The sequence below is a fragment of the Psammomys obesus genome, unplaced genomic scaffold (assembly GCF_907164565.1).
Source record: "Psammomys obesus unplaced genomic scaffold, mPsaObe1.curated_primary_1811, whole genome shotgun sequence".
NCBI classification, from domain to species: Eukaryota; Metazoa; Chordata; class Mammalia; order Rodentia; family Muridae; genus Psammomys; species Psammomys obesus.
This window is the reverse complement of record NW_026596040.1, coordinates 34,912,481-34,928,848: the sequence shown is the minus strand read 5'-3', so window position 1 is coordinate 34,928,848 and position 16,368 is coordinate 34,912,481. Positions and strand designations below refer to the sequence as shown.

Genomic DNA, 16,368 nt, shown 5'->3' with positions numbered 1-16,368 from the left:
AAGCAGCAAGGTCATCTTGGCCAGTTATGCCTTAAACATTTTAGTTCAGTACCCCCAAAAACCTAATTCTTAATTCTTTGATCTCTCAAAAGTTTAGTGTAGGTTGAAAAATCGTTTGCAGTTTACATCAGATCTAAGAAAGAAGACTTTTTTGTTTGTTTGTTGTTACACAGGGTTTCTCTGTGTAGCCTTCGCTCTCCTGTACTTGATTTTTAGACCAGGTTCTAGGCTAGCCTAGAATTCACAGAGATCTGCATGCTTCTGCCTCCCCAAGTGCTAGGATTACAGGCTTGTGCCTGATAAGAACAGAATGGCAACTGCCTCTGACCTGAGTAGAGATAGCAGAGGGCTAGGCTGAGGAGAGGGCCTTTTATAGGATTTTTGGAGCATGTGGAAAAGAAGAGTGGCCCAAAGTATTGCTTGGCCAACAACTTTGTCCGTTAACACGGAGTCATGGGGGGCAGGGTGTTGGAGGATATTTGATCGCATTGTGAACTATAAGAACTTGTTTCTTGTTTGGTATGGTTCAGCCCTAACACACAGCTTTAATGCAAGAACTTTGTTGTAAGCAGGTGATTTTGGTATAGCTCAGCCCTAGCATACACTTGTAAATCCAAGAGCTTTCCATACACAGGATTTAATAAAGTTAACCCTAGGTCAAGAGGCAGAACAAGAAACCAGCTGTCAGGGATTAAGTAGAAAGGAAGGACTTTGAGGGAAGAGTATTTAAGACAGTGTGGAGAAGAAGAAAGAGCTTTTTAGCCTTTTAACTTTTCCTCCTAAGCTGTTGGGTGAGCTAGCAGGCCTTTTCTTCCTGGGCTGTCAGCTGAGCTAGCAAGCTTTTGGTTTTTAGCTTTTTCCTTCGGGACTTGAGCTGAGTAGGAAGGTCAGATGGGTGCTTTTTCTACCTCTCTGAGCTAGCAAGTTTTCACCCTAGCATCTGGCTCCTGAGTCTTTTTTGGTAAAATTGAATGATTGGGTCAGGCCAGGGGCAGGGTGTTCTTTCCTTGGCCCTTTTTGCCTACATATACCTGCATGTTTTATTTATTGCTAGTATATGTGATGTTATAATAAACCAATTGAAAGAGATGAAGACAACTATGCTCATTAAGCCAATTCAAAGCATAGGTGTCCTTCTTTGGCTAGTGACCATGCCTCCAAGTCTCTTGCTGCCAAAGCTCAGGGGGACAGCCTATAAGGCAAAGACTACAAAGGTCATAACTCACACCAAAGTTAGATGAGGATCAGAGTACCCTTGTGTCCTTAAGGAGTTTATTAGAAAAGTTATCAATGCTGTGAATAGACACATAGACAACATCATGGTGGGGGCTCTCAGAAGAGGAGTCAGGCAGACATGGTAGACAAGGGGGTCTTCTCTTCAGATTTCTAGGGCAATCATAGCACATGCCTATAGCCTGGCTCTCTAATTCCAGGTAGAAGTCAGGGAAGAAGTGGGGAGCAGAACTGTTCTACCCCCACCTACCCAACATCTCCTTTACTGTGAACTCACTTCCCCAGGTGAGAAATCTGCACAGCTGCAAGTCTGTCAGCTAGAAAGTTAGACAAGATCTCAACAGGCACTTGTCAGTGTCTACGAGAGGGGAAGGGCTGCTGCAGGGATTATAGCCTGAGAAGCAGTCTGGTCTGAATTCTAGCCTTCATTCCTAAAGAGAGAAACAGAAAAAAAAAATTTAGAACACCCAGTTCTGGCCTATATTGGATGGCTTTAGTTGTCGCCTTGACAAAGCCTAGAGTTGTCTGAGCGGAGAAGCCTCCGTCCCGGGATTGCCTCCAATGTGGCCTGTGGGCAGAACTGTGGGAGACTGACTGGAATAGTAGTTGATGCAGGAGGGCTCAGCCCACTGTGGGCAGCACCTTTCCCAGGCTGCAGAAGAAGCTAATGCTAATCATAAGCTTGTGAGTGGCCTACCAGTGTTCTCCACAGTTTCTGCTTCAAGGTCCTGCCTGACTTCCCACAGTGATGGTTTGGAAGTATAAGCCAAATAAACTTGTTCTTCCCCAAGTTTCTTTTGATAGTGTTTCATCACAGCAAGGCCCAAACTATAAACAAACCCATTTTTTTTTTTCACTAATCCCTGCCTCTAGGGTTTTGGTAAAGTACCAAACAATGGCTTCATATCCTGTAAAACCAGACTAACTGTACTGAAAGCCTCTGAAACCAGAAGATAAAATAAACTTTTATTCTTTTTAAGTTGATAATGTCATGTATTTTGCCATAGCAATGAAGAATTTATTAGGATCCAAACAAATAACAAATTTATTTGAAGGAAGAAAATTATGTCTAAAAAAAGTATACAAACTCGGAGAGTAAGAATTTACCAATTAGTTAAAAATACTGAAAGACACAGAAAATGTACATTGATGTTTACAAAGCTATTTCGGAAGCCTGTCAGGGAATGCCCTGCGCATGGGGTGAACACTCTGGGACAGAGCTTGATCACCAGCGACAATCTCCTGTATCCTGTCCTGGTGGACTTTGCTTGCTGCCATCGCCTCTTCAAATTCCTTCCACTCATCTGCCTTCGCGGCCTCTCGAGCCTGCTGCTGGTAGGCAATCTGCATCTGAAGTTGATCCCTGTACTCCTTAGCCAAGTAACAGCGCCTAAGGTTTTAAAGTAACAAAGTGTAATGTTAAAAGTTAACATTTGGACTTATGTATAACATTATCATTAAATATATATGTATACCTTAATGCTTGTATGAATATGGACATATAAATATCACTTTGAGACCAAGAAGTGGAATTGTTAGATCATGTGACAGGTCTGTTTTATTTTTTGTTTGTTTGTTTTTTAATTAAAAAAAAAAAAACTCCAATGCTGAAGAGATGGCTCTGAGTTGAAAAGCACCAACTAGTCTTTCAGAGGACACAAGTTCAGTTCCCAGCACCCACGGTATATGTCATAACCATATGTAACTCCAGTTCCAAGGGTTCCAATATCCTCTTCAGGCTTGAGGTCACCAGGCACATGTGTGGCACTGGAAAAACATGCATACATATAAAATAAAAATAAATAAATACTTTTAAAATAAGAAAAGGAAACTCCAGTTAGCTCTTCCTGAATAGGCACTGATGAAACAACTGTGCCACTATCTTAAACTGAAAACCTAAGAGTAAACACAGACAGCTCTTTAACACACTTAGCAGGCTTCTCCCCAGTGCTGCCACAGAACAGCAGCGGTGGAATCCTTTCTTCTCAGACACCATCTCCAATGGATCATGCATGCCTTCTCCAACCTTCCTCCTCCCACTCGTCCCATTATCCCAGCCCAACACACAAGCAGGCATTCCCTGGGAACATGCTGACCACGCCAGCCAAGGAAGCAGGTACATCTTCATCTCTACCTCCTCTGCTCCAAATCCAAGGCCCCGGTCTCCTCCCCAGCTCTGTGGCAGAATACCTGCTGCACCCCCAGTCCTCCATGTCCCCATCTCCATTAGACCACACAGATATCAGCACCTAGAATTACAGTCTTTCCAAACCCAGATGGCTGTCTGCCAGCATAAAAACACAATAAAATCCAGGAAAATGTGGCCCCACTAGACCTCAAGAACTCTCACACTAGGCCCTGAGGAATGAAACAAAGCTAAAACATAAGACAAGGACCTTAACATAGCCTTTACGAATATGATGGCATTCCTTAAAGAGGAAATTAATAAATCCCTTTACAAAATCCATGAAAACACAAACAGAAGGAAATGAATAAAACAACTCAAGACCTCAAAGTAGAAATAGCTACAATAAAGAAAACCCAAACTGAGGTAAATTTGGAAATAAAAAAGTTCAGAACTTGAACAGGAACCACAGAGGCAAGCCTCACTAACAAAATACATGAGGTGAAAGAAAGAGTCTCAGGCACTGAAGACATGATAGAAGAAACAGATACTTCAGTCAAAGATATATTACATTACAAAAACTCTCTCCTGGCACAAAAGCCCCAGGAAATCCAGGACAGTATGAAAAGACCAAATCTATTAGGAATAGAGGAAGGAGAAGAAACAAAGGTCAAAGGTACAGAAAGCATTTTCAACAAAATCACAGAAAAGCTCCTTCTTAGGCTAGGGAGCCTAAAGAAGGAGATGCCTATCAGGATACAAGAAACATACAGAACACCAAACAGATTAGATCAGAAAAGAAAGTCCTTCGGCACATAATAAACAAAACACTAAACATACAGAACACAGAAAGAACAGTAAAAGCTGCAACAGAAAAATATTAACATTTAAAGGCAGACCTTAAAAAAAAAAAACACTCAACTTCTGAATGGAATCAATAAAACAAAAAGTTGGTCCTTTGAGAAAAATTAATAAAATTATTAAAGCCTTATCCAAATTAACTAAACTGAAGAGAAAAAAATATCCAAATTAGAGATGAAAAGAGCAACATAACAGACACCAAGGAAATCCAGAGAAAGAATCATAAGAACATACTTTAAAAACCTGGTATCAAAGCAGATGCTGAGACTCATAACCAAACCTTCGGCAGAGTGCAGGAAATCATATGAAAGAAGGAGGAGTTAGTATGACCTAGAGGGGACAGGAGCCCCACAAGGACCAAATATACCAGGGCCCAGGGGTCTTCTATGAGACTGTTTCTCCAACCAAGGACCATGCATAGATATAACCTAAAACCCCTACTCCGATGTGGCCCATGGTAACTCAGTATCCAAGTGGGCTCCCAAGTAACGATTATTTCTGACATGAACTCAATGACTGGCTCATTGAGCTTCCCCTCCCCCCCTCTTTATCTCCCCAAGGGAGGAGCAGCCTTGCTAGGCCACAGATAAGGACACTGCAGCCAGTCCTGAATATACCTGATAAGCTAGGGTCAGATGGAAGGAGAGGAGGACCTCCCCTATCAGTGGACTTGGAAGGGGGCAGGGAAGAGATGAGGGAGGGAGGGTGGGGTTGGGAGGGAAAGAGGGAGGGGGCTACTGCTGGGATACAAGTGAATGACCTGTGATTAAAATAAAAAATAAATAAATAAAAAATCAGAAAAATTTAAAGTATGGCAAAGGATATATTCACAGTACCATTTGCCTTTATATTTTAATGGGATTTCACTTACTTGCTTGCTGTGTCCTCTAATTTTTTTTTATGAGACAGTATTATTTTCACTAGTACCCTATGGACAATTTAGAAGTCTAAAAAAATACAGTTTAAATAATTAAATTTTATTAACTTAGTAAAAATTTACTTAAAACATGTCTATTCTGTTGCATGCTTTTCTCTCAATATTTTAATTATCTTTTTTTAGTGTAAACGTATACAATAACAAAGAAGACATCATAGATTTGTAGTGAGCATGTGGGGACACAGGAGGAGTTGAAGGTCAAAAAGAAGAGGGATGTAAACCATGCAAATACAGTCAGTTCTCATGTATAAAATTCTCAAAAATATATACGGAATTTAAAGTTTTTTTATCCATTGAACATCTAGTCTTTACACTTAATTGTGAAATGAATAAATTAAATAAATTCCTTGCTTTAAAAAAAAAAAAAAACAACCTGTATTCCACCAAATTGAAAAATCTAAAAAAAAGAAGAAGAATTTTTGATACATATCACTTACTTAGGATCAAATAAACAATTTAAGCAGACCTATAATTCTCAGTGAAATAAAAACAGTAATTAAAAATCTATCAAAAAAATAATAAAGCCTAGGGCCAGATGGTTTTATCGAAGAATTCTACTAGATTTTCAAAGAGCTAATCCCCAAAATTATTCTACAAAACAGAAATAGAAGGAACATTGCCCAATTTGTTTTACTAGGCCACAGTAACCCTGATATTCAAACCACATAAAGACCCAACAAAGAACACATCCAAAAGATCATCCACCATGATCAGGTTGGCTTCATCCCAGAGATGCACATTTAGTAAAGCATACACAAATCAATAATTATAGTCTACGATATAAACAAACTAAAAAACAAAAAACCCCACATGGTTATCTTATTAAATTCAGAAAAGGCCTTTGAGAAAACCCCAACACCCCTTCATGGAAAAAGTCCTGGAGAGATTAGAGATAAAAGGGACAGATCTCAACATAATAAAGGCAGTTTATAGCAATACTAGAGCAACAATTTAAATGAATGGAGATAAACTCAAAGCAAACTCAAAATTCCACTAGTATCAGGAACAAGACAGGGTTGTCTACTTTCTCCATAAGTATTCAAAATAGCCCTTTCAAGTTTTAGCCAGAGCAATAAGACAACTGAAGGAGATTAAGGGCATACAATTCGGAAATGAGAAAGTCAAAATACCCTTATTTGCACAGGATATTATAGTATACATAATATAAACTCTTACAGCAGATAAACACTTTCAGCAAAGTATCTAGATATAAAATTCACTACCCTTTTTATATATAAATGACAAATTGAGATGGAAATACTACCTTTTACAATAGCATCAAAAATATAAACTATCTTGTGGTAACTTTAACCAAGCAAGTGGAAGGCTTGTATGATATTAAAGAAAAAAACTGAAGATGATATCAGAAGATAGAAAAATCTCCCATACTCATGGATCTGTAGGACTGATATAAATGGCCATGCTACCAAAAGCAATTTACAGATTCAATGCAATCCTCACCAAAATTCCAATACAACCCCTCACAGATCTTGAAAGGGCAATTTTCACCATTTGGAAACACAAAAACCAAGGACAGATAAAACAACACTGTATAATAAAAACACTGCTGGAGGTATTACCATTCCAAGTCTCAAGTTGTACGACAAAGCTATAGTACTGAAAGAAAAATAAACAAATGTGATATTTGCATAAAAGAAGACACATGGATTAACAGAATAGAATTGGAAGACCCAGACGTAAGTCTACACAACTGTGAACACTTGCCTTTTTTTTTTTTAATAAATGAGCCAGAAATATGCACTGGAAAAAGGCCAGCATCTTCAACAAATGGTGCTGGTCAAACTAGATGTTTATGTAGAATCCAAATAGGTCCATACTTACCACTCTGCACAAAACTCAACTCCAAATGGATCAATGACATCACTATAAAACAGATCCACTGAACCAGATAGAAGAGAAAGTGAATAACCTTGACCTTGTTGGCACAGGAAAAGACTTTCTATGCGGAATACTGTCAGCACAGGCACTAAGATCAGTAATTAACAACTAGGACCTTAATGAAACTGAAAAGCTTCTGTGATGGCACTATCATCCAAACAAATTGGCAGCCTACAGAATGGGAAAAGATTTTACCCACTACACAGTCAATAGAGGCTAATATCTAAAATATTAAAAGAACTCAAAAATTAGATAGCAAGAAGACAAGCCAATTTAAAAGTTAAAATGGGGTACAAATCTAAACAGAGATTCTCAAAAGAAGAAACTCGATGGCTGTGAAACACTTGAAATGTTCACCTGCCTTGTCGCCAGGAAAATGTCAATCAAAACTACTTTGTGATTTAATCTTGTGCCTGTCAGAATATCTAAGGTCAATAAACCTTACCCGTCGCTGTGGGAGTGTGAACTTGTATAGTCACTATGGGAATCAATGTGGGAGCTCCTCAGGAAGATGGGAATCACTCTACCTCAAGAGCCAGCTATATTACTCCTGGCATATATATAAGCAAGCTACAATCCACAGAGCCACAGAGGTTAGGCACAGAGTAAGGGATCCTCTCATCCCTTCCAAAATCTCAATCATTCCGTTTTACCAATAAAGACCTAGGAGCCATATCTTGTTGGCTCAGAGAGTCAGAGAAAGCACCAGCTGAGCTTCCTCCTCAGCCAACATCCCAAAAGGAAAGAACATGCTTCTTCCCCACCCCAACTCAAAAACCCTCAAACTGAATGTCCCTCCCTTCTATATCCTGTGGGTCTTTCTATCTGTTTTCCTGACTTCCTGTTACTCTCTATGGCTTTTTTTTTTTTATGTTCACTCCCTGTCAACTGGTTGTTTGCTCCATCTCTTGACCTATGGTTGATTTTATTTTATTTAAGCAAAAACTCTTATATTAAAAGTGTGTACTAGGACTGAGCCACACCACAATTAGAAACAGGTTTTTCCAGTAAACAACACAGTCTCTGGGCTCACTGTGCCATCAAATATCCTGCAACACTTCCCTGATTGGTACCTCCACAGTGATCCTATCTAACCCTCTCATCCCTTTCATAGGTACCTCCACTCAGGGATGGCCCCTTTTTCTAATAGTCCTAGCCATTACCTCCTTCCTTAGCTCTGAAATTCTAAAACATACTTTCCATCAAGCTCTCTGTAGCTTCATTCTACCAATTATACAACACATTTACCCATGGCACTCAAACCACGCCTCATGCCATCATCTTTAGACTACAGACTACCCTTCGGGTCTTTAGTCCCTGCACTCAGCCCTCCTTCACTCTTCTCTCTTCCAATATCCACATCCTCCCCTAAATGTGGTACCTTACTGCCAACAGCTACCTCCTCCACAGATCTCCTTCATTTCTTTTTAAAGTTATGGACCACACTCTGATAGTATTCTACTCCCTAACTAATAGCCCTTGTCCCAGAAGCCCAAGACTGCTTTATTGACCAGTGCCTGAAAAGTCGGCTATGCCACCATCCAGGAATTGCCACCCCACTCCCTGCCTCCTCAGATTACAGAGGCCAGCCCCCTCCTTTGCAAGACCAGTGTTCAGCAGGCAAAACTCATTGCTTTCATTACAGCACTCTTGCTAGCCACTGACACATGTGTCTTAGTCAATGTGTCTTTCTCAATTACCTTGAGAAACACTATGACTATAGCAACTCTTATCAAGGAAAGCATTTAATTGGCTCTGGCTTACAGCTCAAAGGCTTAGTCTATTATCCTCATGGCAGGGAGCCTGGTGGCACACAGGCAGATATGGTAGCTGAGAGTTCTACATCTGGATGCAAAGGCGGCCGGAAGACAAAGTGCAAGCCACTGGGCTGGTCTCAGGCTTCTGAAACCCCAAAGCCCACCCCCAGTAATATATTTCTCCAACAAGGCCACATCCCTAACCCCTCACTATGTAGCCAAGGATACATTACTTGATCTTTGCTTACGTCTCTCCAGTGCTGGGATTACAGGTCTGCACTGGCGGTCCTAAATTGCTCAGCACTAGTTTTTAATATTAGCTGGTAGGATAGTGATAACTATTTCACCTTTGCCTTCAGTAGGGAAACAGGTTTATAGAACTTCAAAAACCCTTGCGGAAATAAGAATATATTCCTTTATTCACAAAACCATGTCAGTTTATGCTATATAGAGGTGGGTCCCTATGTAGTTTCAAGACAAGTTTCTAGTCACCAGAAAGACTAGTTCCCAGGCAGTTCAGGCAAGCATTGAACCCACTATGTAGCTGAGATTAACCTTGAACTCATAATCTTCTTGCCTCTACCACCTATGTGCTGGGATGGGATTAAAGCTGTGTGCTACCAACATCCAGATTGGATATTTTCAATTGTTTTTTTGTTGTTGTTGTTTTTTGTTTGTTTTTAATCTTGAATTTAGGAGATCGCTCAATGGGTTGTTGGGGTGAGCTTGTTATGTACTGTGTAAAGACTGTCTTTGTATTTTTCAAATGCTGATTTCTGTATCAGCAGAGATCTGTTTACAGGCTGAACTTTGGTTCTGTATCATAGTTTGTAAACACTCTCTCCAATATCTTGATTGGTTGAATAAAGAACTGAACAGCCTATAGCAAAGGCAAGAGAGAGTAGTCAGGACTTCCAGAGAGAGAGAAGCTATGGGAAAAGAATCTGAGGTGGGAGAATTCACCTAGGAGACACAGAGAAAGTCAGACATATAAAACTGAGGAGAGGTAACGAACCACGTGGCAGAACATAGATTAATATAAATGGGTTAACATAGGTTATAAGAGCTAGTTGGGAACAAGAGTAAGCTTAGGCGTAATGCTATTATAAATATCCATGTCATTATTCAGAGCTGAGGAGGGCATAGAAAGTCCTTACAGTTTTAGTGGGTAGAGCGCTCACCCTGCCAGCATGCGGACCTGAGTTCATATCACCAGAACCCACAAAAAGCTGGGCACAGTAGCATGCATTTGTGGTTCAAGTATTCCTATTGTAGCTTGCCTGCCTCTGTCTCTCCCTTGGTTAGCAGATTATCGAAACAGCAGACCCAAGAAATTAAGAGTTTGAAAATGACAGAGTGCCTTGGTTCCAAAAACAGGAAAAACCAGATTTCTATGAGATCACAGCTGGCCTTTGCTGAGACAGCCTGTTTCCTGAGATAATCTGTCTTGCTTGAACAAACAGTTCCAGGAAGAAGAGACCACTGCAACCTTCACACACCTCCTGTTTTAGGTCCTACATCCTTACCCCTAAGCACATCACCTGCCCCTATAAAAGATTCCATCCAGATCCACCACCCACTACTCCTGGAAGACCCACCATTCCCTTAGGAGAGAAGCTGTCCCCCTACTGTGTGTGCAAAGAAACCCAGTTTATCTGTTAAAGTCACACTCTGGTCTCTTTCCTTCCTTTATCTCCTTACTCTGTACTATGGTCCAAAATCTAACAGCTGAGGAATATCTTCCTGGCTGAAGCTCTGGGGTCAGCAGATGAAAAGAATCTGTTTCCTGGAGCAAGACACACAGCTCTCTAGGAGGACTTTCGGGAGAGACTTGCCCTTTATTTAAATCTTACCCTCATCTCAGGACCCCTGAAGACAAATGTCCATCTTTCCAATGTGGCCACATCCAATAAACCTCTTTTGTTTTCCTGCTTTTTAACTATTAATTTGGCTTTTTAAATTGGCTTATAGAGGCTGAGTGGTCAAACCTAGGCTGTTGGGGAAGCCTACCCAAAATAGCTAGCATCTGGCTCCCTGAAAAACTCCACCTTAAGGCAACAAAATGGAAATAGATAGAGGAAAAAAAAATCCACTCTGGCCTCTGCACACACGACTACTGGCACATAGACATAAGCACACACTCATACAATGCATATATACAAATGCTCACACATACACACACAATACACATACATATACTATCTGAAGCTCATGAGTCCCCTACTTGGTGTAAGCAGCAAACAAGAGATTGTCTTAACCAAGATGAAGGGGTAGAACTGACCTCTACCTGTGCACAATGGCCTGTGCACACCCACACATGAACACACATATGCACCACATATATACATAAAGGCTTACAATTTTGAATTTTACAGGGTGTTTGGATACCCACTTATATTCCTAGCAAAGTCAGAGGCAGGAGAATCCTTACAAGTTTGAGGCTAGCCTATCTATACAGAAACTCCAGACTATCCAGGACTATATAACAAAACTGTCTCAAAACAAAAAGGGAAACAAAGAAAAAATCCCAAACAAACAAAAACCTTGAACTTGCCATGAGTGGTGGTACACACTGTATTCCCAATACTCAGAAGGCTAAGGCAGAGTGTGAGTTAGAGACCAGCCTGGGCTACACGTTGAGTTTGAGACAAGCCTGGACTATATAGTAACAACTTGTCTCAAAACAAACTGAAAACATAAGAAAGCTTCTTGGATAATGCTTAGAGACTTTCTGGATGACAAGCAAAGCATCTCTACTTATCTCTTCCATTATTGATAAGCAGGGAAATATATGTAAAATATGAAAAAATATATAATCCTGTGTGGTCTATGTTATCTATGGATAATGTTGTAAATTAATTGAATTGTTGAATATTCCATGTCTTAAAAAAATTAATTGGTCATTGGTATCAGTTAAAAAACTACCAACTGTCTTAAGAAAGAACTGTTTAGATATCTCTCTGTGGAAGATTCTGTCTTACAAGATTGTATTCTAAGATAGGCCTTAATCTTATCTCTGTAAAGGGATTTTACTCGAGCAACATGGCTGCTCTGGTTGAAATACAGATGCACCCTTAGTACACACTTTTAATCTCAAATAATAAAGGTAAAGTCAGTTGGTGGAAAGAAGACTTGTTTGAAAGTGATGTCTAACTGAGAGACAGACAAAGTGATGAATCAGAGAAAGATTTGACAGAATAGGATATGTCCAACTCTCACAAGAAAGGAGAGGTTACTTGAAGGGGAGCAGCACAAAGAGAGAGAGAGATGAGGCAGTTTTACTGGGACAGTTGTAAATAGACAGGTTGCAGAGAGGGAGAACAAGACACAGATAAAGACAGAACAAGCCAGTAAGTGAGAAGAATCCAGAAGATTAGAGCATATTGCCAAAATTAGTATTAAGCCAAGCAGAGCAATTCAGTCAGAAGCAGAGAGAAGCCGTTAGGCATATGTAACCTATTTCTGAAAAAGAAACTCTGTCTTCAGGGTAAATGACCTGGGCATGAACTCCAGTTTCACAGAAAAGCAGAAAAATCCACAAAAATGTGCTTCGACCACTCACCTCTGGTAATATTTAACCATCACTCCTAGCAATGGCTAATCAGTGAATGTCTAGAGTTTACCCAGGTGTTCTTTACCATAGGTTGAATCAAACAACTTCGGTTTGGCCCTCCAGGGGTTTTATCATCTGATATTCGCTAAGTGTCAATAAGTCATAGAACTGCTAAGCTGGGATTCCTCGAACCTTGCTATAACCCCAATAAAAACCCCTCTCTTCCTGATCTGGGGGCTCGACACTTGATCCGGTACATCAGCGATGGTGTGGGCGCAAGCTCAAGCTTATAATAAAGACCCCTGTGTGTTTGCATCTGGATCAGCTCCTTGGTGGTCCTTGGGGTCCACAAGACTTGGGCACAACAAAGCCATGGTGAATCAGTCAGTTTGGAGAGGAGTTTGAGCCAGAACAGCTGAGTTCAAGCAGCCAGAGCTCAGTAAGAACAAGAAAGAATAAACTTATTCACCAGTAAATCCCAGAGGCTGAAAACAGTCTAGGCCTAGATTAGATCATACAGAGGCTAGAAATTTCCAGGACTAGGCCTAGATAGCAGATGGAGGTAATAAAACTAGGAGATAACAAATAAATCAGGTGAATAAAAGATGCTTTAACATACCTCCCTTTTGATATGCCTTTCTGCCTTGAGAGCCACTGCTATTTTAACCAGAGGTGGAGATTCTTTCTCTATCAGTGTGGATGTGCACAAATCCTATACATGTCTGTGTGACCCGTGGAATGCAGCAAAAGTGGTGCTCCGCTGGTCCTACACCTAGCCTGGGCCTGGTGACATCTGCTTCTTAGAATACTTGCTGTGAGAATATTTGTCAGGACAAGTTACTCTACTCTCAGTACTCCAAGCCTCCAGTCAGGGCTGTGCTCCAGCTGCTAACACAGGTGAGAGTCCCGACTGCAGCAAAGCACACTGTCAGTGATTATCAGTAGGTATCTTCAGTGTCTACTCAGTCGAGCCCCAGGTGTATTCAGCCTCAATTCATATCTGACTTCAGTCACATGAGCTATCCTAAGCAAGAACCACTGAGTCAAGTCTTGCCAACTTGCAGGATAAGAGAAAATAAATTGATTTAAACAACAATTTTTTAATGTTCTCAGGTAGCAAGAGGGATCTACCATGCTTCCAGTTCACACTCTTTTCTCCTTTTTTTGCATTTTTATAATTTTATTTTTATATTAATTACAGTTTATTCACTTTGTATCCCAATTCCCCCCTCCCTCATCTCCTCCCATGCCCCTCTCCAAGACCACTGATAGAGGAGGTCCTCCTCCCCTTCCATCTGACCCTAAGCTATCAGGTCTCATCAGGACTGGCTGCGGTCCTTGGTTGGAGTGTCAGTCTCAGAAAAGACCCCTGTGCCCAGATTTTTTGGATATGTTGCTCTCCTTGTGAACCTCCTGTCCCCTCCAGTCTTACTATCTCCCCCTTTTTTTGTAAGATTCCCAAAGTTTGGTTATTAGTCTTAACATCTGCTTTGATACCCTGCTGGGTAGAGTGTTTCAGAGGCCTCTGTGGTAGGTTCCTGTCCTGTTTCCTGTTTTCTCCTTCTTCCAATGTCCATTCCGTTTGTCTTTCTGAGAAAGGATTGATTATCCATCCCTTTTGTCTGTCTGAGTAAGGATTGATTATCTTAACCAGGGTCCTCCTTCTTGCTTAGCTTCTTAAGGTGTATAGATTTTAGTATGTTTATCCTATAAATATGTCTAATATCCACTTATAAGTGAGTGTATACTGTATGTGTCTTTCTGCTTTTGGGATACCTCACTCAGGATAATAATGATCTTTTCTAGATCCTACCAAGGCTTCCCACTCTCTTCGTATCTCTTCAACATAGTACTTGAAGTCCTAGCTAGAGCAATAAGACAATTAAAGGAGGTCAAGGGGATACAAATTGGAAAGGAAGAAGTCAAAGTATCACTATTTGCAGATGATATGATAGTATTCATGAGCAACCCCAAAAATTCAACCAGAGAACTCCTTCAGCTTATAAACACCTTCAGCAAAGTGTCTGGATACAAAATCAACTAAAAAAAAAAAATCAGAAGCCTTCTTGATAGCCAAAGAGAAAAGGGCCAAGAAAGAAATTAGTGAAACAATACCCTTCACAATAGCCACTAATAACATAAAGTACCTTGGTGTGACTCCGACCAAGCAAGTGAAAGACCTTTTCAAAAAAGACTTTAAGTCTCTGAAGAAAGAAATAGAAGAAGATATCAGAAGATTGAAAGATGTCCCATGCTGATGGATTGGTAGGATTAAAATAATGAAAATGGCCATCCTGCCAAAAGCAACCTACAGATTCAATGCAATTCCCATCAAAATACCAACGTAATTGTTTACAGACCTTGAAAGAAAAATTCTCAACTTCATATGGAAAAACAAAAACCCCAGAATTGCCAAAACGATCCTGTACAACAACAGATCATCTGGAGGTGTCTCCATCCCTGATGTCAAGCTGTACTACAGAGTAATAGTAATAAAGACTGCATGGTACTGACATAGAAACAGAATGGTGGATCAATGGAATTGAATAGAAGACCCAGAAATAAACCTACATGCCTACAGATACTTGATTTTTTACAATGAAGCCAAAACCATACAATGGAAAAAAGACAGCATCTTCAACAAATGGTGCTGGTGTAACTGGATGTCTACATGTAGAAAAATGAAAATAGATCCATATTTATCACCCTGCACAAAACTAAAGTCCAAGTGGATCAAAGACCTCAACATAAAACCAGACACACTAAACCGGTTAAAAGTAAAAGTGGGGAAAAGCCTAGAACTAATTGGCACAGGAGACAACTTCCTGAACAGAACACCAACATCACAGGCTATAAGATCAACAATCAATAAATGGGACCTCATGACACTGAAAAGCTTCTGTAAAGCAAAGGACACTATGTCAGAACAAAACGACAGCCTATAGATAGACTGAGAAAGGATTTTCACCAACCCTATATCTGACAGAGGGCCAATATTCAGAATATATAAAAAACTAAAGAAGTTAAAAAGCAACAAATCAAGTAATCCAATTTAAAAAATGGGATACAGAGCTAAACAGAGAATTCTCAATAGAGGAATATTGAATGGCAGAGAAACACTTAAAGAAATGTTCAACATCCTTAGTCATCAGGGAAATGCAAATTAAAACAACCTTGAGATTTCACCTTACACCATCAGAATGGCTAAGATCAAAAACTCAAGTGACAGCACATGCTGGAGAGGATTGGTGGGAATGTAAACTTGTACAGCCACTTTGGAAATCAATCTGGTGCTTTCTTAGACAATTAGGAATAGTGCCTCCTCAAGATCCAGCTATACCACCCTAGGCATATATCCAAAATATGCTCAAGTACACAACAAGGACATTTGCTCAACTGTGTTTGTAGCCACTTTATTTGGAATAGTCAGAATCTGGAAACAACCCAGATGTGCCTCAACTGAGGAATGGATACAGAAATTGTGGTACATTTATATAATGGAATACTACTCAGCAATTAAAAACAAGGAAATCATGAAATTTGCAGGCACACTCTTTTCTTATGACCCAGGTGACTCTATGTTGGGTGGGAAGAGGTGGTATTTATGAAGGTACTTTCAAATCTTCAACAATAAACTTTTCAAAGTAGGAACAAAGGACTGTCAAGATGGTCCTCAGCAGGTAAACGAGCTTGCCTCACAACCAGATAACTTGAGTTTGACCCCTAGGATCTATATTGTAAAAGGTAGAAACTGACTCCAACAATCTGTCCTTTAACTTCTTGTGCATGCCATGGCAAAAATTGCACATGTGCACACATGAAGGACGCCTCTAGAGCACAAACAGTAATAGGAGGTCTACAGGGTAGGCCACATACTATTTTTTATCAGACTGCCAAAAGGCTAAGCTACATAAATTATACTTGCCGGGGGGGGGGGGGGCGGACATATTTCTATGCACCAATTATTAGTGAATGAACAGAACTCTCTCCCTCCCCAGGGCAG

The 16,368-nt window shown here is 40.3% G+C and overlaps 1 protein-coding gene across 1 annotated transcript in view; it reads right to left on the bottom strand.

Annotated features, from left to right (window-relative positions):
• Positions 1 to 2,235: 2,235 nt before the first annotated feature.
• The window catches only part of Cfap53 (cilia and flagella associated protein 53), a gene marked incomplete in the record, with an annotated part of 38,204 nt that continues 24,071 nt past the window's right edge, over positions 2,236 to 16,368 (bottom strand). Inside the window, 1 exon segment of the mRNA XM_055622876.1 lies at positions 2,236 to 2,623. Coding sequence (XP_055478851.1) covers positions 2,395 to 2,623 — 229 coding nt within the window.